The sequence below is a fragment of the Setaria viridis genome, chromosome 9 (genome assembly GCF_005286985.2).
Source record: "Setaria viridis chromosome 9, Setaria_viridis_v4.0, whole genome shotgun sequence".
Classification (NCBI taxonomy): domain Eukaryota; kingdom Viridiplantae; phylum Streptophyta; class Magnoliopsida; order Poales; family Poaceae; genus Setaria; species Setaria viridis.
Window position 1 is genome coordinate 47,571,539 of NC_048271.2, and position 25,916 is coordinate 47,597,454.

The following is a 25,916-nucleotide window of genomic DNA, read 5'->3' on the forward strand; positions in this document are numbered from 1 at the left end:
ACCTGATGAACGAAGCAATTCGCCTTGCTAACTCTGTGTCTCTGTTTGTCTGAGTCGGTGAGTTCAATGGGCAATGGCCCTCGCTTTGGGCTCCGGAGTTTGGACTTTGGAAGGACTCCCTCCAGTGAGGCAGCGGCCGGCCGGCAATAATTAGGACACGGCACACGCTGCGCCCGTACAGCCTGCGCACCGCCCGCCCGATTTCCTTGCACGAAACGCCGCTGCTGCGGCCACACCTCACCTACATCTCGCCTTCTGTCCGTCTGTCTCCACCAGCCACCGAGCGCCCAGCAACCGCCCGGCCCCCGAGCGAATGCCGCGGGAGCTCTAGTCCCCGGGGCGAGGCGCGGCCCGACACGGACCCATGAGGAAGCAGCCGCCGGCGCACCGCCTCCGGTGGATGCGCGCTCTGCTCCTCGCGCTCCCGCTCCTCTCGCTCCCCATCCTCTACGCGGCGCTCGGCGCGGCGCGCTCCTCGCCGTCGCCCGTGTCGTCCTCGGCGCCGGGGTGGCAGCAGCAGCAGCAGCGGCACCGGAGGCCGCCCGAGCCGCCGCCGAGGCTGGCGTACCTCATCACGGGCGCGGGGCCCGGGGACGGGCCGCGGATCCGGAGGCTGCTGCGGGCGCTCTACCACCCTTGGAACTGCTACCTCGTTGGGGTGGCCGGGGAGGGCGACCGCGCGGATCTCGAGGCCTTCGTGCGCGCCCAGGAGGCGCCGCGCCGGTACGGGAACGTGCGGGTGGCGCTCGCGGGGGAGTGGGGCGCCGTCTCGCGGAGGGGGCCAACCGAGCTCGCCGCCACGCTCCACGCCGCCGCCGTGCTGCTCAGGGAGTTCGAGGGCTGGAGCTGGTTCATCAACCTCAGCGCCTCCGATTACCCGCTCATGCCCCAAGATGGTAAAATTCAGCTCACAAGATTGTTCTATCAATTGCAAACTATGAATGCATTTATGTTTCGGCATACAACATCGTAGCATCATGCTAAATTGGATGTATCACCCGTTTTAGATGCCATAGACTACGGATTGTGTGTCTAAAAAATGGCCCAGTTTAGTTACCTTATAGTAATTTTGTAATGTCATTTGATTTAGAGTATGGTGTCAAGTTCTTGTCATATCGTGTGATGGTAATTTCATATCTTTGAGCACCAAAAAAATTGTTATATGTGCTGTCCCAAGAAAGAAAATTGTTACATGATATTGAATTCTTCTTGCCACTGTGCTTGCTATATAGTAAATTCTAGTTAGAGGAGTTTAGTGTTTTCAGGTTATATAGCAAACTCTAGTCGGAGGAGGCTGTCTCTTCATTTCATTTAGGAAACTTTTGAGTCATGCGGTTTCTTTGTGAACTACAGTCCACACTTTATTTTTTTTTGTTTGAGTTTCCTACCTGTTTCACCAGCTGTTAGCTGCTTGTGTATGCTCTGTTCCAATTTATTTCGTGCTAGTGGCTTCAAACGTAGTATCTCTGCAAGGTGCCAAGGGGACAGGTTTTGAATTGTATAGCTTCATCTGGTCAGTTTATTGTGGGGTATTGAATAGTAGTGCTTATGATTCCTCATTTAATGAGGCCCAGATTATTGAGAACCAAGTTCAGACTAGAGAGATAGCATAAATACGGACTGTGTTGGGCTTGCCTGCTTTGCCAATTCCCATGCAAATTGTTTATCCAGACAGCGTAAATACTAAATACAAACAGATAAACTGAACATAAGCTACTCCTGAATCCTGGAAATATCTAACAAACAGATTTAATAGCATAAGATTCAGTTTTCTATGGTTAACATAAACACTTCTGTGAGCCTCAATGCTTGCTTAATACCTTCTCTTATAACCCTGCGACAGTGCTTAGGACTATGTCAAGCAAATCAACTGATACACCATAACAGAGGGCAGCAGTTTGGTTCTAAAACATGCTCCTACAATTCTTGGCAAAAGCCAGAGAGTCAAACAGCTGGGCCAAGCTTAAAATCCATCTTAATGCGTAACCTAAGCAGTAGGCTACATAATAATCATCACGCATGGATTATTTTAAGTTAAAGCCTTTCCCTTCATCAAATCAATAACTGTAAATGCTGGGTTTCATATATTAGTAATAATACTTTTTTGACATTGAAGGACTGTTGCTAAAAGGAAACTTGTTCAAGCTTCTGGACTTACTTAAATTCCTTAAGATATCTGTTGAATTGTTCCAAAATCACTAACATGTACCTAACATTTTGGTTTGTAGTACAATACGTTTTGAAGTGCTCCACTGAAATAACTGATTCTGTCTACCTAAGTTACTAATGTTCATGTGGTTGCCTTTATATGTTTCAGACATCCTTCATATCTTCTCATATATTCCAAGAGATCTGAATTTTATTGAGCACACAAGCAATATTGGTTGGAAAGAGTAAGCATATTCTTTCTCTGTTCATTTATGGCTCCAAATTCTTAACCACTTTTTTTGTTCTTTATTGTGATTCTCGGGTTGCATGTGCAGGTATCAAAGGGCAAGACCAATTATTGTAGATCCAGCATTGCAGGTCCCAAATAAAACTGAGGTTATAACAACAAAGGAGAAAAGGAGTCTGCCATCTGCTTTCAAAATATTTGTAGGTACTGTCTGCTGTCTGTACTGAATCCCTGTTTGACTGATCAAATGGCCTGTTCCAATGCCCTGTAGCAGGAAAGTCTTCATTGTTGCAGTGTTTCCTGGTTGTCTTTTTGTGCCCTCAAGTAGAATCTTATCAAGCAAACTAGTGATAGATTGTGTTCCATCTATTATACAATATGGATTGGATGGCATATATTAGATAAACTATCAGTTGTAGGTCTGTCTAATTTTCACAGTGAAGTTATTATTTGGTTGTGGAGTGCTTTGATAATAGAAACACCCATTATGTCTCACATATAATATGGTACCTCTAAAGTCTAAACACTTCTAAAAGGAAATAGCTGCATGGAGTCAGGCTGGTAGAAAAATCCTCCACCAAATGACCTTTCGGGGATAAGATGCTGCCTCTGTGCCTTATGATCATTATGATGCTGGTGTAATATGTTGGTTAAGACTGTTGGAATGCTGCCTGATGATCATTATGATGTTGATTGCTTGCCCAATCACGGTTTCACCACAATTTTTGGCACCTGACATCATCAGTGCTCTGCCTGGTACTTAGTTTGTAGTTGAGGGGAAAAAAGGTGTATTGATGATGTGGATATTGATCAAATTTTTTAGTTGTGTCGAATCCTTTCTATTCTGAATCACCCAATGCTCTTCTTCTTCTTCTTCTTGAGTTGTACTTAGCCGATCATTTCTAAGGAAGACTTTATGCTCTTGATGCAGGTTCATCTTGGGTTGTACTTAGCCGATCATTCCTGGAGTTTTGCCTATTGGGATGGGACAACCTTCCTCGCACATTACTAATGTATTTCACCAACTTCCTCTCATCTTCAGAAGGCTACTTCCACACAGTGATCTGCAACTCAGAGTACTACCAGAACACCACCATCAACAGTGATCTGCGTTTCATGGCGTGGGATAACCCCCCTCGGACGCACCCTGTCAATCTCACAACAGAGCATTTCGACTCAATGGCGAACAGCGGGGCGCCATTTGCGCACTCCTTCGCTAATGACAATTCGGTCCTGGATATGATCGACGCCAAGCTGTTGGGGCGAGCACCTGACCGCTTCACCCCGGGTGGATGGTGCTTGGGTAGCTCTGTAGACGGGAAAGATCCGTGTACATTCTCTGGGAGGTCCTTTGTTCTCAGGCCGAGCAAAGGCTCGGCCAAGCTAGAGAAGTTGTTGTTGAAACTTTTGGAACCTGATAACTTCAGGCCTAAACAGTGTAAATAACACTCATTTTACATGGTAGCCAGTTTTTATAGTTTTTTTGGGGTAGTGTTCAGAGGTCAAAGTGTTGATGGAATCGTTCTGATTGTTGCGGCAGTAGGCATAGAGGTGTGTTGTATACTTGCAACTGGAAAGCTCAACGCAAAAGTGATTGAGATCATACATGTACTCTTGCTGTTTCATCTGTTCCATGGATTGCAACAACCAATGATATTCAGAGTTTACAATTCAGCAGTTCCAGGGTTTGCAGGACCTACCCTGCCCTCTCTTTGATGCCAAACTATTCGGTTCATGCGTTTTTTGATTTGGCGAAATTTGTGTAAAATTTCTGCAAAGGCGCTGTAACAGTTTTGCACCAGAAAGGTGTGCAGTGTGCTAACTGGTGTTTTTGCCTCCTGACGCCTGAACATGGGCCTTTTTGTTCATACGATGGCCTTCATGGGCCTCAACATAGCCGGACTCTTCTCAAATAAGCCCACTTATCTCAAGCCACTTAAAAAAGCTCAACTGGACCCCGCTTTCCAGAAACTGCTCGTCCGATCTCAAGAGCGCCGCCTCCGCAGTCCCCCCCAAGGCCCCAACCCCGTCGACGCGGCGGCCGCGCCCCCATCGCTCGTCGGCGTCTCATTTCTCGAGGTACGCCTCCATCCCCTCATCTCCCGCTCCCTTTCTCCGTCAAGGCTTACCCCTCCGGACCGGTGCTTCGCCCCGCCGCGGTAAGAAACCCCCACCCACCGGCGGCTGCCACTCTTTAGATCCCACCCGTCTGTCAGCCTTGGCCTGCCGTAAGCCATGAGTCCGCCTCTGCGCCGGGGCGTTCCTCCTCACCGCAGATCGGCTGCTGCTTCCGCGCCGTGGAGGTGTTTCCGACTTTCCGCCTGTTGGGATGGGACAGCTTTGCAGACGCCTGCAACCTGTTCGACCGAATGCTTCTGCGAAGGATATTAGTCTCACCTAACCGTATCGAGGCTTGTGTGCTATTGTTCAGTTTCATGCTCGTGTTCGTCTTCAATTGTTCTGTTGATTGAAAGTTGCTGTACCTCATAGAAATGGTCTATCTAGTGAGAATCACATAGCCCTAATGCTTTGATTGCTTTCTGCTGTTCAAACCAGTATGCTTTATACTGGATAATACGTGATGTTGGCTAGTAAACACCATTCGTTCAACTTTTGCCCTTGTATTTGTTCAAACATTTCATCCCCCATGTTGATTTGTTCCCCCTTTTGAATTATTACTGTATTGGCCTGGTGGGTTTTAGGGCTATTTGCATTATTTGCTCTTGAGCTAATCACACAAATTGATGACATATATGAAGGTGAAGCAGCAGAATGGGTCGGAAGGCTGGTGCTTTGTACATAAACCCAAAGAAGTTTGGTGCTGTTGCAAAGCCTTGCATGGTAGAAATGGTGGCCTTCCTCAACTGCCTGGCCTTAAACAAACAGGAAGATGACAAGTGCGTGAGGCAGAAGGATCTCTTGGTTATGTGCACTCAGACCCAGGTTATGATCTACATCCTTGTTTAGTGTTTTGCATTCTTACGCTTTCTCAGCAATCCTTCAGCTGCTAATGCCTGCTTGTGACGTAATTGCAGAAAGGGAAGCCAAAGAACGCCGCAAAGACCATCAATTACCATCTGCAGCGACTTGGGCGAGACAAGTTCCTCTAGGTTCAATGGTTTTGAGATCATTTTCTCATCAAGCTCGCTGCCTTGTATTGAGGGCCGGAGGGCAATTTTTCTCTCAAAGTATTTTTACTAAAACGGGGCAGTAATATGTTTGTTTACATTGGACAAATGGTCAGCCAATAATTCTATGTCAAACATTAATGTATCAGTAGTATATTGATATGGTTTGCTTCTCTTGCTATAAAGGCACTTTGTTGCTAGCCCTGCTAGTGGGGGTGTACCCGCCCCTCACCCACCCCTACCCGCAGCAGCTAATGTTAATCACCCGCCCCAACCCCACCCAAAAAATAAATTAATCATCCCGCCCCACCCCGCCTCATAAAAATGGGTACCCATGGCAGCTGCATGCTATTAATTTATTTTTCCAGAGCTACAGCTAAAAAAACAAGTGTCTTAAGCTACAGTTAAAAAAACAAAACAAGTCTCTTGATCTACATAATAGACACTTCAGAAGCCATGCCCAATCAAAACCCACTGTCTTCTAGCTGCTCTTCTAGCTGCTCGCCCTGGTTTCTTTGACTTCTTCCCAATGGTTTCCCAGCTACCATCTGTATACAGAATAGGATTATACAGTGAAAGATACAATACAACAATCTTAACAATCATCTATGAATAATGGTACTCTCAATGCTGTAATAATCATATGTGAAGCATGTCACAATATTCAACTTCAACAAAGATGTTACTTCTGCAACTCACATAATTGGGGAAGATAACCATGTCAACATTGTCAGGAACGTCTAAAAGCAATCGCCTTAGAGAGTACTGGGAGCAGAGGAAGCAACAGTTTGGGATTTGAACCACAGAGCACAAGCTCAATTCTGGAGAACAGTGTGTTCCCATGGACAGATGTCGGATAAGAAAAAGATTCAAGAGCTCACTTAGTAGAGGAACTTAAGTGGCCTGACTTGCTCCATGGAACCTTTGCTGAAACGACCATAGCCATGCAGGCAGAGAGCCAATTCAACATGGAAGGGATATGTGCTTCTTGGTACCAGAATCAGCAGCCACAGCAACAGCTGCAGGCAGCACCAGACATGTATGACAAGGACCTGCAAAGAATGCAACTGTCTTTTGAGAATATCTAGGCCTTATGTTCCACCATATGGAACAGAGCATACCAGCAGAAGCAGAAACTTGTAATTTTCACAGATTGATGAGCAGAACTATGCTGAGCTGCTCACATAGATACAGCATGGAAATGTTTACAGCTTGGTGCCAAGTGGTGGTGCATGAGCATTTAACATGACATGTTTACAGCTTGTATAGTGTAACAAATTATGGCACTGAGTATTGGACTATGGAGAAAAATATGGATAAAAAAATTGCAAGATGCATACAAACAATGCTACAGTAGGATTAAGATCTAAAGTAGGAGTTGGGTTGGAGTTGCTCTAAGATGCTGTCATCACAAAAATGGACAGAGTAACAAACAAGTAGCAGACTGCTAACTATATGAAGAGTTAGCACAGAGGACATTGTGTGGGTACCTTTAAGAGTCATTTGAGCTTCTTCGAACTCAAAGAGGCATCATTATCTCAGGTGGCTGCAGATGCAAAGAGGCATACTGGAGACATCAGTACATGTATATGCAGTAACAAGTTGCAAAGATATAACTGTCTTAGTAACATACTAATATGTTCAAAAGAAAAAATCTGGATGCAGCTCAGCTCAGAAACCTCAGTTAGTAAAAATTAACTTCATTGGTGGGATACTTGTAAAGCCAATCTTTGCAACAGACCAAAGCTTCAAGAGTTTCTGGTGTCATTGAGCTTCGATTGTCACTAAGAATCCGACCACTCAAGCTGAATGCTGATTCAGAAGAAACGGTGCTGAGTGGAATTGCTAAGAAATCGCGTGCCATCGCTGACAGCACAGGGTACTTGTTGGAGTTTGTCTTCCACCAAGTCAGAATTTCAAAATTTTCATCTGTTCTCACTGGTGGTTCATCTAGATATGCATCAAGTTCTGATTTTTCAATCCAAGTCCCCCTCCTCTGATGCCTATATTCAGCAAATTCTTGTTCTAGTCTTCTTTTTCCAAGAACTAGCACCGGAGAACGGTTCACTATGCTCCTGGACGCACCAGTTTGTGATACTACATTTGTATCATTTTGTCTAATAACCTCTTCATGCTTCCTGAAATACAGGCGAAGCTACTCTTTAGCCTGATTTTTGCTCAAGTCAATGTCAATAAAGTTCCTGCACACCTTCTCATAAAATAAGTCTAAGAAGTCAACTTTTGTTCTTGGATCAAGTATGCTGCAAATAACAAGGACCATATTGTAATTTCCATTCCAATACTTATCAAATTTTCTCTCCATTGCTTTTGCCAAATTTGCGATAACCTCATCCTTGTACCATTCTGGACTATTTAGAGTTTGATGGATACAAAGCACATTATCCAGGAACATGTGTGAAGTAGCGTATCTATTAGCTGAGAACGCCCTGGTAGTTTCTTCAAAAACTCCAAAAAACTCACTAATATACTCAACTTTGCTAAACTCATCTTCAGTTGGAAATGGTTGCTGATTTGCTTGGGCATATCGCTTCAAGACGATCTTGTACTTTACTGCCTCCATAATCATGGCATGGGTTGAGTTCCAACGGTTGGGAACATCAAGGACTAAACCAGCCTTTGCAGCAAGACATTCCCTTTGAGCTATCTCATTGAAATCCTGGATACGCGATGGTGATGAGTTAATGTGCCTAATCAGGTCTCTTATCAACTCTATCACAACGCTAACAATGTTCATACCATCTTGGATAAGAATGTTGAGTATATGAGCACAACATCTAACAAGAAGATGCTCACCACCAAATAACATGTCAGACTTTCCACTTTCTTGCAAAAGATCACAAGCTGCCTTGTTATTTGCTGCATTGTCGAGTGTGATGGTAAACATCTTCTCTTTGATACCATAATCTGTCAGAACAACTGTAATGGCTTCCTCAATAGCTACACCCGTATGTGGATACTTCAGATCCTTAAATGCAATTATCCTTTTCTTCAAAACAAAATCAGGGCCAATATAGTGAGCTATCACGCAAATATATCCCAACTTTTGGTTTGATGTCCAAATATCAGATGTGAAGCAAATGTGAGAGTTAAGACTCTGAAGTTCACTTCGTAATTCTATCTTTGCTCTCTCAAACTTAGCAACACATTCATTACGAATCATTTGTCGCCCTATGCATCTGAATGCAGGTTGCAATGACTCCATCCAAGGCTCAAACCCTTCATCATCAAACTTTAGGAAGAGCTACAGCCGGCGGTGTCAACAATTCACAAACCCTTCAAGCAGGTTGAGTTAGAGGACGAAGTTCTGCAGAGCGTGAAGAGCTACAGCGGTTTAGGGTGACAACCCACTTGCCACAATCTGAATCAGTAAGGAACAAATATATTCAGATTCCTGTTCTCATCTTTTATGAGTTATTATAGCGGTTTAGGGTGACAGCCAACTTGCCACAATCTGAATAAGTGAGGAACAAGATCATATATTCAGATTCCTGTATTTGTCTTTTATGGTCGAAGGTATGGTTTTAAGTTGGTATACTTTTGGACTATGACATTTGAACTTGGAGCAGCAAACTTTCCAATATCAGATTGAATTAATATATGAATCGTTACAGTTACAGTGAAAACCCTTTTATATTCAGATGTTTTTTCAGCCTGAATGATTGATAGCTCCTCGGTACTGTATTACACTACAGACGTTCGACGGAATATCATTATTGTCCACCTCAGTTGAATAAGATCCGGTGCTCCTATTCTTAAGTTTCAGAATCCTTATTATTATTCCCTCCGTTCCAAATTGATAGATAAATTTTGCTATGTATCTAGATATAATGTATATCTAGCAAAAATCATATATCTAGAAAAATTAAAATAATCTACAATTTAAAATGTGAAAATAACCTACAATTTGAAACGGAAGGAGAACAGCTGAGAGGATTTTGTGCAATCCTAGTTCGACACTACCTGCCGTACGTTGCCAAAGGCCAATAAGATTCGAAGACGATGCAGAACAATCCAATCGAGGCAGGGAATAAAAGAAGTGTTATCTACTAATCACTATTTATAACCATTGTTCCAAATCAACTTAACATAAACTAGGGCCCTATGTATGGCCGAAACCAAAAATTGCAGGAAGAGTACAAGATCCACTGTGTAATCAGCGGCAGATTATTCTAGAGCAGAACTAGCGATCAAAATCTCCTCATTTAGTCGACTTCCTCGATCTTGGGTCCGGCACCACTGCCGCCGGCCGCCGGAGCATCCTCAGCCATGCCACCGGCCATGTCAGGGCCAGCGGCGCCCTGGTACATCTTGGCGATGATGGGGTTGCAGATGCCCTCCAGCTCCTTCATCTTGTCCTCAAACTCGTCAACCTCGGCGAGCTGGTTGTTGTCCAGCCAGGTGATGGCCCCCTCGATGGCTTCGTCGATCTTCTTCTTGTCGGCCTCCGGGAGCTTGGACGCGATCTTGTCGTCCCTGATGGTGTTGCGCATGTTGTAGGCGTAGTTCTCGAGCGAATTCTTGGCGTCCACCTTCTTCTTGTGCTCCTCGTCCTCGGCCTTGTACTTCTCGGCCTCCTGCACCATCTTCTCGATCTCCTCCTTGCTCAACCGGCCCTTGTCGTTGGTGATTGTGATCTTGTTCTTCTGGCCGGTGGTCTTGTCCTCTGCCGACACGTTCAGGATGCCGTTGGCGTCCATGTCGAAGCACACGGTGATCTGGGGAACGCCCCTGGGCGCCGGAGGGATGCCGGAGAGCTCGAACTTGCCGAGCAGGTTGTTGTCCTTGGTCCGGGCCCTCTCACCCTCGTACACCTGGATGAGCACGCCGGGCTGGTTGTCGGAGTAGGTGGAGAAGACCTGCTCCTTCTTGGTCGGGATGGTGGTGTTCCTCGGGATGAGCACGGTCATGACGCCCCCGGCCGTCTCCAGGCCGAGCGAGAGCGGCGAGACGTCGAGCAGGAGCAGGTCCTGCACCTTCTCGTTGCCCTCGCCGGTGAGGATGGCGGCCTGGACGGCGGCGCCGTACGCGACGGCCTCGTCGGGGTTGATGCTCTTGCAGAGCTCCTTGCCGTTGAAGAAGTCCTGGAGCAGCTGCTGCACGCGGGGGATGCGCGTGGAGCCGCCCACGAGCACGACGTCGTGCACGCTGCTCTTGTCCATCTTGGCGTCGCGGAGACACTTCTCCACGGGCTCCATGCACTTGCGGAACAGGTCCATGTTGAGCTCCTCGAACCGGGCGCGGGTGATGGTCGTGTAGAAGTCGATGCCCTCGTAGAGGGAGTCGATCTCGATGGTGGTCTGCGCGGTGGAGGAGAGCGTCCTCTTGGCCCTCTCGCAGGCCGTCCTGAGCCGCCGGAGCGCCCTGGGGTTGCCGCTGATGTCCTTCTTGTTCTTCCTCTTGAACTCCTGCACGAAGTGGTTCACGAGGCGGTTGTCGAAGTCCTCGCCTCCCAGGTGGGTGTCGCCGGCCGTGGCCTTGACCTCGAAGATGCCCTCCTCGATGGTGAGGAGAGAGACGTCAAAGGTGCCGCCGCCGAGGTCGAAGATGAGGACGTTCTTCTCGCCGTCGCTGCTCGACTTCTTGTCGAGGCCGTAGGCGATGGCCGCGGCGGTGGGCTCGTTGATGATGCGCATGACGTTGAGGCCGGAGATGACGCCGGCATCCTTGGTGGCCTGGCGCTGGGAGTCGTTGAAGTAGGCTGGGACGGTGACGACGGCGTTCTTGACGGTGCTGCCGAGGTATTGCTCGGCCGTCTCCTTCATCTTGTTGAGGATCATGGAGGAGATCTCCTCGGCCGAGAACTGCTTCTCCTCGCCCCTGAACTGCACCCCGATCATGGGCTTCTCGGCGGAGCCCGGGACCACCTTGAAAGGCCACAGCTTGATGTCGCTCTGCACCGACGCATCCGAGAAGCGCCGGCCGATGAGCCGCTTGGCATCTGCAACAGATCGAACCACGCAAAGTCTGAGATCCCGCACCCCACGTCAATTTGAACGGATCGAACAAACAAGATAAAAAAAACACGTACGCCTAACAACTCAACAAGATAGATCGATGGCGCTGTACTTACCGAAGACGGTATTGATGGGGTTCATGGCGACCTGGTTCTTGGCGGCGTCGCCGATGAGCCTCTCGGAGTCGGTGAACGCGACGTACGACGGCGTGGTGCGGTTGCCCTGGTCGTTGGCGATGATCTCGACGCGGTCATGCTGCCAGACCCCGACGCACGAGTAGGTCGTGCCGAGGTCGATCCCGATAGCTGGCCCGTCTCCCTTCCCGGCCATGGCGACGTTCTCGTCGAGGCGGGAAAAAAAAAATCTACTTCCTCCTAGTCGTCGAGTTGCGGGGTCAGAGCACCTGGAGGACGAGAGAGGGGAACAGAGGAATCGGTGGACGAGAGGGGGGAGGCGACCTGGGCCGGGATTTAAAGGTTTGTGCGGCCAGGACAGGGGTTCTCGAACGTTCCGGCGCGTTGGGCCCGTCGGATGCGATCGGGACGGCGGCGGTGTGGGAACGGCCGCGTCGTGGGGAACTTGGACCCGTTCGTGGATGCTAATTCCGGCAGCTCCGTTTGTGAGGGTGGGGTTCTAGAGAGTGCCGGAAGGTTCTGGAGGCCGGAGAATTGCCATCTCGTGTCGTCGGATCCCGGGTGACTGGTGGGTGATGCGTTGCTTCGCCGGTGTTGCGTTCGATCCCGTTTCACACGCCGCCAGAGTTTGACCGAGGCAAGGTGAAGGTTCTTGCCTATTTCCATTTTCGACAGGGCTGCTACTTGGTGGTTCCAAATTTCGCAATACTACACGAGCTGGGCCATTTTGGAGCCCAGTATCATCAAGAGCCAGAACTGCTGGGCCAAATGGATGCTGGCCGCGCCCACGCGCCCACCAACCAAGCAAGCACGACCGAACTGGTGGCCAGAAAGGCCTATGCTGCTGAGTTGGGCCTCATTTTTCTAGTTACGTACGGTGCATTATTGGGCTCTGATCTGAGTTTATCAACATCGGGCCCATTGCCACATCGTAAAGGAAGACGGGGTTATGCGGTTTCGGTTACGACGGGGCGCGGTCGGTGCTGCGGCGATACGCGAAAGGCACGGCGTTGCTATCTCGCCGTCCTTGCTTTTCCGGCGATCCGGAGAAGAACCTCACCGACGGGGACGCTTGGGCCCCTTCAGATCTGCACCCTCGTAACCTACCTAGATTCCATCGCCGCGCCTCTTGCAGTCAAAATGTTGTCGCACCAACCTGCACTGCACATCGGACCGACGCAGGAGCACAAGTTAGCGTAGAATCTCTGCTAAGATTAGCTGCTGTGTACCCGCGTCAAGCTAAAAACTGGATTTGATCCTCCAGAAGTGTCCGTGAGACGGAGAAGGAAGGAAGGAAGGAAGGAAGACACAGCTTTAGCTGCTGCTCTGACAGACCATCTGAAATGCGGAGGCAAACACGGCTTTTATTCCGTGCAGAATCCGCAGCAGGTTAACCCAACGAGGAGTCGCGCACCCCACCAGGCACCAAAGCACTCTTGCTTCCAGCCGGCATGATCTGCCCCACGCATCCTGATCGCACAAACAAAACCCGTTGTTTTCTTGGCCTGTACGTGCCGCTGCGCGGCAACAGTAAAATAGCGCGCGAGCCCCATCCCCATGGATATTCCCTGCTGCGACTTTAGCCGCGTCGCCTTTACGCTTTGCCTGCGGATACGTAGGGTCCAGGAAAGCTCAAGGGGAGATGAGAGGATCTCGTGGAAATTAACAAATAATAATGGAGGGGACCAGGGGCCTATGCTAGCTGGATCATACGCCCACCATGCTACCATGTCTCCCCCCTCTCGATAGCAGCAGTGGTCTTAGGGGGTCTGTCTACTTGCTACGGCCGGAATCGTTATCTCCCCGGTGGCCGGCCGGTACACGCCGAGCTGGCATGGGCCGCCTGAGGTGTGGCTGCCCAGTGCCCAAGCCCCCGGCCGGCCGGCGGCTATTCTACGCCGCGATTCACGGGCTCCCGGCACAAGAGCACCTGCATGCCTACGGCGTGTCCGCCATCTGCTGTCACTCGCCACGCGACGACAGAGCGGGAGAGTCCAATCCGATCCAGGGATTGGACGCAGCTCATATGGAAGGCTCCCCGTCGTGACGTCGTCTCTGACACCAAGACAACATCGTACCACGCATGCATGTACGTGGAAGGTAGCTAGGCTACATGTAAATATAGCCAAGGACATGCCGGCCGGGGCACGCGCGCGCGCGGCCACGGTGGTCGGACCGCCGGCCCGGCAGCACCGCCGCTAGGCGCCACAGCGATGTCGCCTCAGATACATGTTGCTTGTTGGCCGGGTTCGCTCACGCGCGCATACGGCCGGCCGGTCATGCATCATGCATGTTTCGTCGAGCTTTTCCATCGAGATCGAGCCCCGTCGTGACCGTCGCGTCGCGGCGCGCAGGTGGCCTATCACTGGTCTCGATCGCCTTCCTGGTGCGCGCGCGGCCAAAAGAGCCGATCGAGGAGCTGAGCCCTAGTCTGGGCACTGGGCTTGTGATCCACCTATATCCACTCATCCGGTGCAGGCAGCAGGCGTATGCAAAAAGCCACCACGATATGGAACTCTGCTCGCTACTGATTGGAAACATACAGGCGAGTGGTGCAGATGTTTCTCTTCGATTGACAAGTGAACTTTTTCATGGAATTGCACTTTACATTACATCGGTTATTACATTCGCATGGAAAACAGTGCTGGGTCTTTTTTATCCCTGGAAATGCTAGTAGCCCAGTACGGCAGTACCGACTCCGATTGAAATGGAAAATATCAGTGCATTTATAAAATAGAATGAATTGTCGTCACACCATGATGGAGCAAAATGATCACATAATAGAATCCAATTAGGTTGACGTTTCACCATCACTCTGTCGTACAAAGTGACATACATGACTGATGGATCAGTTAACTGTTAAAGTTTTTGCAAGCGTGAACACTACTAAATAATTTAAACATTGTTGGTGCCTAATGCATGGAATATAACATACTTTCCCCCCTCTTGTCATTTTTCGTGGAACGAAGAACTAATTTACTCCTTTGGTCCACAAATGTAAGCATTTTTAGTATTTAAAATTTGTCTACAAATGTAAGCACTTATACACATAATCCTCCCCTCTCTCATCAGTGATTTAATCTTTGTTATTGTTAGCTGAAAAGGCAGGCGTTAATTGCATCTCTGTAATCTTAACAATAGATTGTGGGAGTCCTAAAATCATTTTTATTCCTCTATATTCTGCACCAAAATTCTTAGAAGTGATTACATTTATGGACAGAAAGCGTAATTTCCATGCATCCTTTTTCCTCTCCTTTTCTTTCACAGGACACGCGTATGCAAAATCCAGAGCCCCTAGCTATAAGCATCTAGTAGATATTTAAAAGCACAACCTTTTAGCATGGTGGCCACAAGCTATATAATCAGTGTTATGAGTGTACGGTCAACCCACCACAAATAAAGTTAGACTCTTAGACTCATCGCCAATGTCCAGACTTTTAGAAGTACGTACACACGCATTAGCATCGGTAGCATGGTTTGTGTTAGGAGTACTGTGCGACTGTAGGTGAACAATGCGTGTCTTCCGCGAACCCTGTCAAAGAGAGAGGGAAAAAAAAAGGTACTCCCTTCCTTCTGAATTATTATTTATTTTAATTTTTTAATCTATAGGTAAGCATTTCATAAGAACAATATATATTTATTTACATGCATAGAAAAATTATGTATCTAGAAAATCTAAAATAAATAGTAATTTGGTACGGAGGGAGTAACATTTACTTGAAAAAAAACATTTAGTTACTGCTTTCGCTGAAACATTTATAAAACTGTCAGTGGAGAGGACCCGTAGAAAAACAATTTTTTGTAGAAAAGGGAATTTGTTCAAATCCTGAGGTACGGTCTGACTCGTGCCGTGGAAGCCGTTCTACTCCTATGTATAGTATCCATCAGCATATCTACATCGATCCTTGCATTAATCAACATGCATGCGGCATACATGCTACTAACACACAAGTATCTTTAAAAGTTGGATGCAAATATTTCCAATTCTTAACAAGTAGCTAGAGCTACTTATGGGTAGAGTGTTAGGGTTTCAGAATAAATTAGGGATCCTCCCATCTCTCTTTAGTGAGCACTCAGTGGTTGCCAAGTTGCTAACACCCTACGTACTAACACCACAACAGTTCACGCCTTCTAGCTCCCTCTCTGTACCTCCACACGGCTCCACCAACTACCTTAGGATCTTATTATTGCTTGCTTCCAATTCTCTTCTGCTTAGCATACTGCTGAATCAGGTCAGTCTTAACCATGAAGGAAACTTTAATTTCTCTCACACACACATTCTGGTCAAGTAGGCCCCACAGAGGAAAGCAAAGACTAGAAATATAAAAGACGCCATACTCATAAAAGGAGAAGATAAATTCATGCTTTTGCCCTTCCTTTCTCTTTCCCAGCTTTCTCTTTCTCTCTCCTCCTCCATCCTCTCTCTCTCTCTCTATCTCATCTCATTGCTGTCTTCTCTCCTTCAACTGCCGGATGTGATTCTCCACCACCTCCGAGCTTGCCAGAGGACTCCTCCACCTCTTTCTTCCTCGCCTGCTTCCTTTTCTTTCCAAACACAAATCCGCAGCAAAGAAAGTGCAAATTATAAAGAAAACATCAGAATTCAAAGCAGCCGGAAAGCTAGCTAGAAGAGTGAAGAGAGAGAAATATATCTCCGCAGCACTAACTGGCCGGCCTCCATGGTGTTCCCTTCAGTGCCGGCTTACCTAGATCCACCTAATTGGAATAACCAGGTACTGCATGAGCTTCCCTCTCCATCTCCCTCTGTGTGTCTAAGGTCATCTAACTTGCCTTGAATCTTGATCCGTCCAAACATACACATGTTCTTCTTCATAAGGCAAAGGAATTTGGCTCAAAGATCGATACGATATTCTCATCTCTCGATGAATATTCATAGACAATTCTCTCTTCCTTTTCCTTCTCTTTTCATTGATCTGTAACATGCGCGTGTGTGTATGCGTGTAGCAGCAAGGCCAGCAGCCGAGAGCGAGCGCGGGAGGAGGCGATGCACCGCTGCTGCCCGTGGGTCCTGCGGCTGCCACGGCGGCGGGTCCCGATAACAGTGGCTTACCGAGCAGCTCGTCGACGGCCAGTGCCGCCGTGGCCGCGCAAGCGCGGCCCAACTCGATGGCGGAGCGCGCGCGGCTGGCGCGGATGCCGCAGCCGGAGCAGGCGCTCAAGTGCCCGCGCTGCGACTCCACCAACACCAAATTCTGCTACTACAACAACTACTCCCTCTCCCAGCCCCGCCACTTCTGCAAGGCGTGCCGCCGCTACTGGACGCGCGGCGGCTCCCTCCGCAACGTCCCCGTCGGCGGAGGCTGCCGCCGCAACAAGCGCTCGTCCAAGTCCTCCGGCGGGTCATCCTCCTCGAAGCCGTACTCGTCGGCCAGGCAACTCGCTGGTCCATCATCATCTACGCCGTCGTCCACCCCGGGCGCCACCGGTGCGATCATCCCACCGAGTCTCGGCTCGTTCTCACACCACCTGCCGTTCTTGGGCACGATGCACCAGCCAGGGCCCAACCTAGGGCTAGCCTTCTCCGCCGGCCTGCCGCCGCTCGGGATGCAGCACATGGACACGGTGGATCAGTTCCCGGTGGCGAGCGGCGGCGGTGCCACCATCGGTGCATCGCTGGAGCAGTGGAGAGTGCAGCAGCAGCCACAGCAGCAGTTCCCGTTCTTGACAGGAGGAGGAATACTGGAGCTTCCGCCGCCGGCGATGTACCAGCTGGGTTTGGATGGTAATAACCGTGGAGGCAGCGGCTCAGCTGCGGCGGCGGCGTTCACGTTAGGGCAGACCAGTGCTACGACGGCAAGGCAGGAAGGATCAATGAAGGTAGAGGGCAGTAAAGGACAGGACATGAGCTTACAGAGGCAGTACATGGCGGCTCTACGCCACGGATCACAGGGTGTCTGGGATGGGATTCATGGGAATGCCGGTAGCAGTGGTGGCGACGGTGGCGGCAATGGCGGTTCTAGTTGGCCCATGAACATTCCTGGATTCCATTCGTCATCGACCGGCGGCGGCAATGGCAGTGGCCTGTAATGTTACGGATGCTTGGCCAGCAATGTTCTAATCAAGATGGCATATTCCAGACACATGCTTAAGTTTGAGCAAATGCTAGCTAGGGAGGAGGAACAGGAGATGGTCAACCCGCCGGCCTGTTCATCAACTGCTATATTCTTCATCAACTGTAGAGGCAACACTGCTAGCTCATGATGGTCACAGGTAGGAGTCTTAAGTTAAAGTTGCTCTTTGGTTAACCCCTTTTCTGCCATTTGGTTTTGAACTCAAAGGTGTGCCTGCATTGTGTCCATAGTGCCACTTTTCTACTTTTCCACACTATTGTTCACAGGGATTAATTAATTAAACTCGGTGCATGGGGTATACTATTTGATAAGGTATATTTGACATGGAGACTGATCAAATTGTTTCTTTATTACTTGTCTGAAATTTACATGAAATTAATATGTCGTTTGTTGCCAAATTACCTGCACATATATATGTTTGCTTCTATCCGATGCTGTATTCTGTGTGTATGATTAACAACATTGCACAATCACACAGTGCAAGCAGTATGCAATATAGGAGCTCTAAGATCTCAATCACATTCTTTTGGTATCCATTAGAAGAGCATTACAGTAAACTAGCTTAGTCTTGCACTATGTACTCTATTTTCTAAAACAAAATATTTTTTTAATATATGATATCTTTACATTGGCCAAGTAATTATAATGTTCTTTTCTTTTCGATTGGTAAATTATGGGAGTATATCAAGGCGTATTTCTCACACTATACAAGCTAATTATTACATCATTTACATGGCACTAAAAATACATTTTTTATTTATGATGAGTGTATGGCGTTGGCGTGGTACGTGATACTCAAATAAATAAGTACTAGTTTCATGTTCTTTCTTGTGCACAGCGATAAAACCACGACAACATTTTATCCTAACAAAAAGGGTCGGTTTGAACTTCCAATTGATTTTATTTCCGATACGATTGACAATGTGTCCTGTCTGCGTAATGAAACAATTTAAGAGTAGTATGTCTATGCAAGCTAGCACTTCCTAAATTTTCTACGAAAAATTGTTTAAAGCACCAATGCTAGTATGATTTAGATAATTTACTAGGTGCTATAGCACTAGCTATACATCTGAATAATTGGTGCAAAGGCGATTTTGTGTTAGTATATTTTTCGGCACAAAGGCAGTACTCTTCACACCAAGGCACCTGCTGCTAGCTATCTCCTCCGGTGTACCTGCAATACATGGACTAAACTGTATTAATTTTAATCAAAGGAATATGTCGTGTTGATATATGAAAATGAAACGAGAAAACTCACCATTCATAAAATCTTTGACAAATAAATATTTCTTAATAATAAGCCAGTGTAGAAAAACCTTGGCGCTAAGGTGGCGTCTAATTGACTTTAAAGAGATAAAATTGTCAGGTTCCTTTTCCCACTTGAAGAAGTGAAAAAATTACATGGGAAGAATTAATTAACAACATTTTTTTTTCTGATCAGGCTCTTGTCTAAGAAATTTCCTTTGCTATGCCTTCCTTGGTCATTCTCTTTAGGCTTGGTACCCTGAATTTTCTGAAGCCTCCATCTTTTTATGCCTTTTATTATATGCTGCATTAGTGTCTATTTGGTTGATCAATACTTACATGTGCACAAATTGTATTTGAAGGAACATAGATGGACTAATTACTTAACCATTCGAATGAGTAATAGTATTTTCATATCGGTATTTTGATCAAATCTTGGAATTTAGTTAATCCTAAAATTTCCAAGAGAAATCGTCCTCTTCCAAACCTCATAATTAAGTGTAATAAAGTCTCATTTAATTCGTGATGATAAATAATTTGGTGACACGTCATCTTGAAATGTAATGTCTAGCTATACTTTCATTGGCACTGTAGCCTAAAGTAGGATTAGATGTTAATTACCTGCACGTATATACTCACTCCGTTCTAAATTGTATGTCGTTTTGGTTTTTATAGGTACATAGTTTTTGCTATGCACTTAGATATAGCGTATGTCTAGATGCATAATAATATTTTTGAACCTAGAAAAGGCAAAACTACCTACAATTTGGAACGGAGGGAGTACTATTCTAGACGCCGGGGTCCTGGCTTCATGTTGTGGATGGTAAATTTAAGGTATTGTATAGAGATCCCGGGCGCTTTCAAATCAGTTCGGTGAAATATGTACGTAAAGCTAGCCGGTGCATGTGTTCCCTAGTGCATTTGTGCATGCGAGCTTTTGATCAGGTTAGCAGTATTGTCGGTGTACAACTTGATGTAACCCCTTGTCAGCTCACTGGTGTCCGTAACATGATTGCATTATGATTGGAAACGATTCGTTTTCCTTATCGGAGCTCGAATTGATCATTGAGCTACACACATAGTGATAGTGAAGCATATATACTGAATCAGTAAATAAAGTGCGTGCTAAGAGAGTTCTAGACATGTCTGTGCTTATGCTTATTTAATTCCCTTCATCATCAGTTTATGCGTCGATGTCATGTAGTTAGTAGTGTCTATATATATATACATGTACTCTGCTAAGGCACTTTTGCAAGTTCAATTCCCAAGCAATCAAAATGGCGGGTTAATCGATCACTTGTCGCACATCGTTCACCAAAAAATATACTGCTTTAGCTTTGGAATCCCCCGGTCTAACTATTTCAGGGGAAGAGCACGAGCAAGTGCCCCCGTTTTTAATTTGGATGCCTAGCTTGCGAATTCTTACCGTCTCTCCATCTTAACCCAACTGCGCCGATATTGCAAAGGATAAACGTACGGTCCATGGATAGGATTGGGTGCTCACCTGAATCCCTGTCTGCTCTTTGGAGCACAGGGTACTATCCCGGCGAAAGCTCAGTGGCTAGATTATTGCCCCTAGATTTGTAGTAGAGACTAGCTAGCTGGTAGTACTAGCAAGTGATGTGGCTCGTCTCTGAATCTTTCAGTAGTAGGCTAGGCTATTGGCTATATAGCTGCGAAGCTAGCTAGGCCGGCAGCTGGGTAGCTTTGAGAAAGAAGAACAGGCCCCTTTTGACCAACCTGCGCACCGTGTTTCATCGATGTCATTCACTCATGCCCGCTGTGCTGCGAGCCGATCGATCGATCGGATGGATCGGCCTGCGCAAACAAGCAAGTAATACCTCTGGCGCATGTGTCCTTGTCTTCCTTTAATCGCGTCAGGCAAGGCCCGGCCGCCTGCACCGCGCCGCACATATTTCCATCGCTCTTTCGCCACCCACATGTTTGTGCCACGCATCTGACTGGCTAAGCTAGCTGCTACGGTTTCCTTGTGTTTCACTTCAGGGGTGTTTGGGAGGAGTGGATAAACACATCGGATGTTCAGATACTAATTAGGAGAACTAAACATAAACTATTGTAGCACTACATTGTCAAATCATGGATTAATTAAGCTTAATTAATCCATTATTAGTGAATGGTTACTGTAGCACTACATTGTCAAATCATGGATTAATTAAGCTTAATAGATTTATCTCACGATTTAGTCTAGTGGCACAAACATGTGGGTGGCGAAAGAGCGATGGAAATATGTCGTGTAGAGTATAGCTAGTACTACTGGCGCGCGCGCCCGCATATATATATATATATATATATATATATATATATATATATATATATATATAGTGGTACAATGACTGTGGTGTCGCGTTCTCTACGGGGCTTAAAAACTTGGCTGTCGATCGATCGAAGCCTTGTAAAGTCTATTACCTTCGAGCAGTAGTAAAAAAACTATTTACGGTCCTGTCGTTATTGCTCTCACGAAGTGTAGCTAGTCTGATGCTCTCAGGAAGGGAACACGCGTGCGGTTAGCGGCGAAGATGCTTCGCTTTCACAGCTTCTTCGGCGAAGCAAAAAAAGCCTGCACGCGCGCGCACGCCATGCGCACACAGAGCTCGGCATGCAACGAGCCGTCAGCCGTGGACCATGCATGCATGCACATGCAGATGTGCGATCGATCGATCTCCGGCCGTCAAGCTTTAACTTGGTGAAGAACATGTACGTATATGTACACGCAGCACGCTTTGACTTGTGAGAAAACCCATCAAATATCTTTAAAAAATTACTACCAGCCAAAACTAGTTGAGTTTTACGGCCTTCGATGCACAACTTTAATTAACTAATATTTTTCTACTACTGTAGAGCATAGTTAGGACATCTAATAAATATATGCCAATACAAATGAAATTCAAAACAAAATCTACACATATGTTTTTTATGTTTCAAACTGAATATTTTAAAAGCTATTGGCGGTTAAAAGTATGACTGGACCTTTAATTTGTCAAATTGTTAGGTAGTATTTATGCCTGGAGGTACTACTATACATTACCAACATAAAAATAGTAATCTTCCATATCATGGTATATAAATCTCTCTCGATTTGGAATATTTAATTATTTTCATATGTATTGCTTACTAGAGTGATGAACATAGCATAACTCAATTGGTAAGTGTTGATCTTGTGTCTTGTCGTGGAACATGTTCGTCCTGATGATTTGATTCCAAAATTATTTTTGAAATGTAAAGGTGCAGGAGCCATATCATATAAGAAGAAGAAATGTTCAGGTTACATCGATTACATTGTGAATGATGAAAAACTCATAACTCATGACACAAGGAAGCACTAACAAGCACTACTCTATCATCAGCGCGCCACAAGCCATTTGGCGCAATGCTACTTCTTCCCTGATGAAATTGAAAACTTTAAGTGGCGAGCATCGAGCTCCTTCAAAGATTCTTCTATTACGCTCCTTCCATAGGTTCCAAATTGTATAGATTAGAAGTGCTGCCACCATCCTATTCTTGTCCTTCGTCACCACGCTAATTGAGTTTGTCCACCAATCTTGAAGGTTAGTGTCTGCCATCGGTTTTGGTATTAGCCCCATAGCCCAGGTAGCAACTTTGCTCCGGACTAAGTAGTGCGAAGGGGCAGTGAAGACATATATGTGTAGCCGTTTCAACTTCGTTATTACAAAATCAATATTATCCTAATGGATTCCAAAATTTAGACCAAGTCAATATTATCGTAATGGATTTATATTTAGGAACGAAGGGGATAGTAAAGAGGGAAAGTAGATTTTAGGCAAAGCTCACGTGCCAGTTTAATAATGATTTGTACGTGAATCCTGCATGCATGCAGGACTCCTTTTGCCCCATTCTTTCTCCCCCTTTAATTTATGCCTCTGGACGTCGGCAGGCCCCCCACACAGTTTTGTTTAGTGCTGTGACCTGCGCCCATGATACAGTGTCAGAAAAGTTCAGTTCAATAACCTAATATGATTATGATTAAATATCACATATAAATGCTGCATTGCTACTGCATCAGCTAACACTGCTGTGAGCAGGATCCAGCGCTGAAGAGTGCACCACCAAAGTTAATTTGATCAAGACATAGTGATTTGCAAGAGACGCGTATGAGGCATATGATGAGCAGATAATCGTTCTTAATATAAAGAAACGTCCAATAATATTCTTTTGATTGTGGTCACATAGTGACTAAAAATCAGAAAGGTATATGTATGGAGAAAAAGGTTACGTTCATTCGGTAACTATGCTGTTAGCAAAGTATATATGCACATTGTATATAATTATTAATTAACTAGAAAAATAGTCCGCACAATAGCGTGGCTCGATTTCAGCATACGATTTATATTCGTTATACAACCCTTAAATCCGCAATTGCATTTGATTTTCAACTATGTATAATATGAGAGTAAATTTTCCAAGAGCTATAATGTTAGTATTCACTTGAACAAAGAGGGGATTTCTATTTTTTTTCCCTTACAAATATCTAGCAAGAATTTTCATGGGCATGTCCTTTGTTGTTTAACTTTACACATGCATGTGTAGGTTGCTAAAATTAGAGGTGAACAAATTTGCCATGAAATAGATTGAACGAAGAACAGCTTCCACTCTCGAAAAGGTTTAACATAAAATAAATAGCATTCGGGAGCGTTAACACGTTTCCACTACACTACTCTGTCGGGTCAATTCACATATGATCTCGTCACTTTCTCCATTTAAATTTAAAAGTAGATTCTTCACATGAAAGGGACTCTTTTCCCCCCCTAAATATGATCTATTCTTCGAGCAAGATCATCAAAACTAAAAGTTTCGGCCATGCAATACCAGCCAGCATATACGTAACATCACTACACGACACACACAATCAAGAGATGATCTATATTCCATAGCCAGCAGCAGGGGAGACGACGTCGACAAATGATAGAAAAGGTATCCACATGGTCCAGGTACGTGGCTCTGGTAGCTTTGGCTCCCTACCTGGTCCTTTACAACTGTGCGATATGCGATGAGAGAACAAGATTAACGAAAGGACATCATTTCCTTCAAAAAAAAAAAGGACATCATGATCGAACACGTATGCACGCACTAGCAATAATCAAAAGGCGAGCGGGGAAAAAGACAAGCCCAAAGCTAGCCGAGAATATGTGTGCTAGGGCTGCGCCAGAGTAAAGGATGGGAGCCGAAAGCAAGACTTGAAGAGGAGTAGAGGACCATGGTTGCTGGCTGGCCAATGGCTTGGCCGCTTGGGCTGGGGCTGGGTTTTGTTCATTTTCGCCAGGGAATCAGTGGAGGGTGCTAGTGACTGATAGCTGCCTCTCTGCCTCTATCGATCTCCAAGCGTATACAGCAGCACTGCAGCAGAGATGAAGCTTTCACAGGAACCAAGGCACCCCACTGTTCCGGCGGGGGCCCCCTGTCACATCCGCGGCCATGCCCATGTGTTACTGTGCAGGGCTTGCAGCACAGTAATGGCGCCAAACTAGCTATGTGTGACTGCTACCATATGCGTGCCAGCTGACGACTGGTGGTCATCAAATCAGAGACCATATATAGCGGCATAGTATATATACTCGTACTAGGTTTGAGGCTTCGAGCTATGATTAAGCACGTACAGTAATACTCACTGAATTATATATTTAAAATCATTTAGTTATTTAGAAGTAGTACAAATATTACTCCTGCCAGAGACGGTACGGTGCATGCTTTATGCATCACCTGTAATTTCCGTCGGCACCCGGCAGCCGATGCGTGTACACGTCAAGTATCGAGGCCACATCAAGCCTGTTCCGTGCGTGCTAAGCTAGCGTACGGAAGACATCTCGGTGATGGCGTGCCATCATCATCGAACTTTCTATGTTGACCGCGCCGGTGTTGGAGATAGGTTGACGACGGCACCTGAACTGAAAATTTCCCCGGCCGCCAACGTTTTTTTACCTGGGGGTGTGTATTCGTGTATGACCTATAGAACCCGGCCACCTAGCAGCTGGTAGCAGCACAGGCACCGAGCAGGGTTGCTAGCAGGCAGTCAAAGTGTCAAACGCAGCACGCACTCGGCGACGGAGCTGCCCGCCCGGCCGGCCCTACAGGCCAGCAGGCAGCAGGCAGCGGCAAGCTTTCATGCTGCGCGCCGTACGTGAACAGCGCTAATCCTTAAAATCAGCGCACCCGGGCGCTGAATCTTAGAAAGATGCGCGCCCGTCCTAGGTTACCATCCCTCGCGCTGCTAGAACGACGTGGACGTCTCGAGTCCGGCAGGCCGTGCCCGGTCCTATATTTGTGGCTCTGACCGGCAACCACTCCCCCGTGCTCCGTGTACTGTAACCCGAGCACCGGCCGTCCGTCCGTACGTCGTCGTCTGCCGTGTCTGGCTCTGGGAGGATCGGGGAGGCGCCCGCGCCCATTCCCGTGAGCATCGCATCGCATCGACCGGAAGTCCGGAACCCCTGTGCAGCCGCACGCGACAGCCAGGGGTCGACGCACGCTGGAAGACCGCGGCCGAGCGTGGCCAGCAGGGCCTGAAGTCGTCAGTTGCATTGCATGGTGCGCACGGCCGGCGGTCGGACCTATCTCAGCCGTCACACCTCCTTCGTTCGTTCTCGGCGCTCCTGTGGTGGTGTTGTCCTCGCGCGGCCACTCCTGCTGCCAAGAGCAGCTCTGTGATGATCTGCCTCCTTGCCTTGCTGCTTGCTTGGTGGTGGCATGCGTGCGTGCTTGCGACTGCGGGGCCCCGGTCATCGCATGCATGCACTGCACGCACGCACGCACGATGCTTCTTTACCTTTCTGTGCATCACAGCTTTAGGGCGCGCAAATTGTTTTTAGCCCCTTCACTTTTTCTATAGTGGAGTATGTATTAAGTTGTATGCATCAATTAGTTTAACTCTTGATAAGAAAATATGGACCATTCAGTTATAATTTACTCTATAT

General features: G+C 46.9%; 4 protein-coding genes and 1 pseudogene across 6 annotated transcripts; 3 read left to right on the plus strand and 2 right to left on the minus strand.

Moving 5' to 3' along the window:
- Positions 1-228: 228 nt before the first annotated feature.
- LOC117839292 (beta-glucuronosyltransferase GlcAT14A) lies at positions 229-4,065 on the plus strand. Its single transcript, XM_034719596.2, has 4 exons — positions 229-896; positions 2,318-2,393; positions 2,484-2,599; positions 3,327-4,065. The coding sequence occupies exons 1-4, from the start codon at positions 365-367 to the stop codon at positions 3,839-3,841; spliced, it is 1,239 nt and encodes a 412-aa protein (XP_034575487.1). The 5' UTR covers positions 229-364; the 3' UTR covers positions 3,842-4,065.
- Positions 4,066-4,320: 255 nt separating this feature from the next.
- On the plus strand, positions 4,321-5,696 carry LOC117839293 (uncharacterized). 2 transcript variants are annotated; one of them, XM_034719598.2, is made up of 3 exons: positions 4,321-4,474; positions 5,155-5,338; positions 5,431-5,696. In XM_034719598.2, the coding sequence occupies exons 2-3, from the start codon at positions 5,168-5,170 to the stop codon at positions 5,503-5,505; spliced, it is 246 nt and encodes an 81-aa protein (XP_034575489.1). In that variant the 5' UTR covers positions 4,321-4,474; positions 5,155-5,167; the 3' UTR covers positions 5,506-5,696. The 2 variants fall into 2 exon arrangements, with proteins under 2 accessions (XP_034575489.1, XP_072146930.1); XM_072290829.1 differs by having other exon boundaries at positions 4,423-4,554.
- A 1,511-nt stretch (positions 5,697-7,207) lies between these two features.
- Positions 7,208-9,020, minus strand: LOC140221230 (zinc finger BED domain-containing protein RICESLEEPER 2-like; annotated as a pseudogene).
- A 552-nt stretch (positions 9,021-9,572) lies between these two features.
- Positions 9,573-11,946, minus strand: LOC117840145 (heat shock 70 kDa protein 4). The gene is made up of 2 exons (XM_034720606.2): positions 11,615-11,946; positions 9,573-11,482 (listed from the first exon to the last, which is right to left on the minus strand). The coding sequence occupies exons 1-2, from the start codon at positions 11,826-11,828 to the stop codon at positions 9,747-9,749; spliced, it is 1,950 nt and encodes a 649-aa protein (XP_034576497.1). The 5' UTR covers positions 11,829-11,946; the 3' UTR covers positions 9,573-9,746.
- Positions 11,947-15,995: 4,049 nt separating this feature from the next.
- LOC117840874 (dof zinc finger protein DOF3.6) lies at positions 15,996-18,048 on the plus strand. 2 transcript variants are annotated; one of them, XM_034721407.2, is made up of 2 exons: positions 15,996-16,365; positions 16,598-18,048. In XM_034721407.2, exons 1-2 carry the CDS (start codon positions 16,312-16,314, stop codon positions 17,678-17,680), a joined length of 1,137 nt encoding a protein of 378 aa, XP_034577298.1. In that variant the 5' UTR covers positions 15,996-16,311; the 3' UTR covers positions 17,681-18,048. The 2 variants fall into 2 exon arrangements, with proteins under 2 accessions (XP_034577298.1, XP_034577300.1); XM_034721409.2 differs by having other exon boundaries at positions 15,997-16,365; positions 16,601-18,048.
- Positions 18,049-25,916: the final 7,868 nt, after the last annotated feature.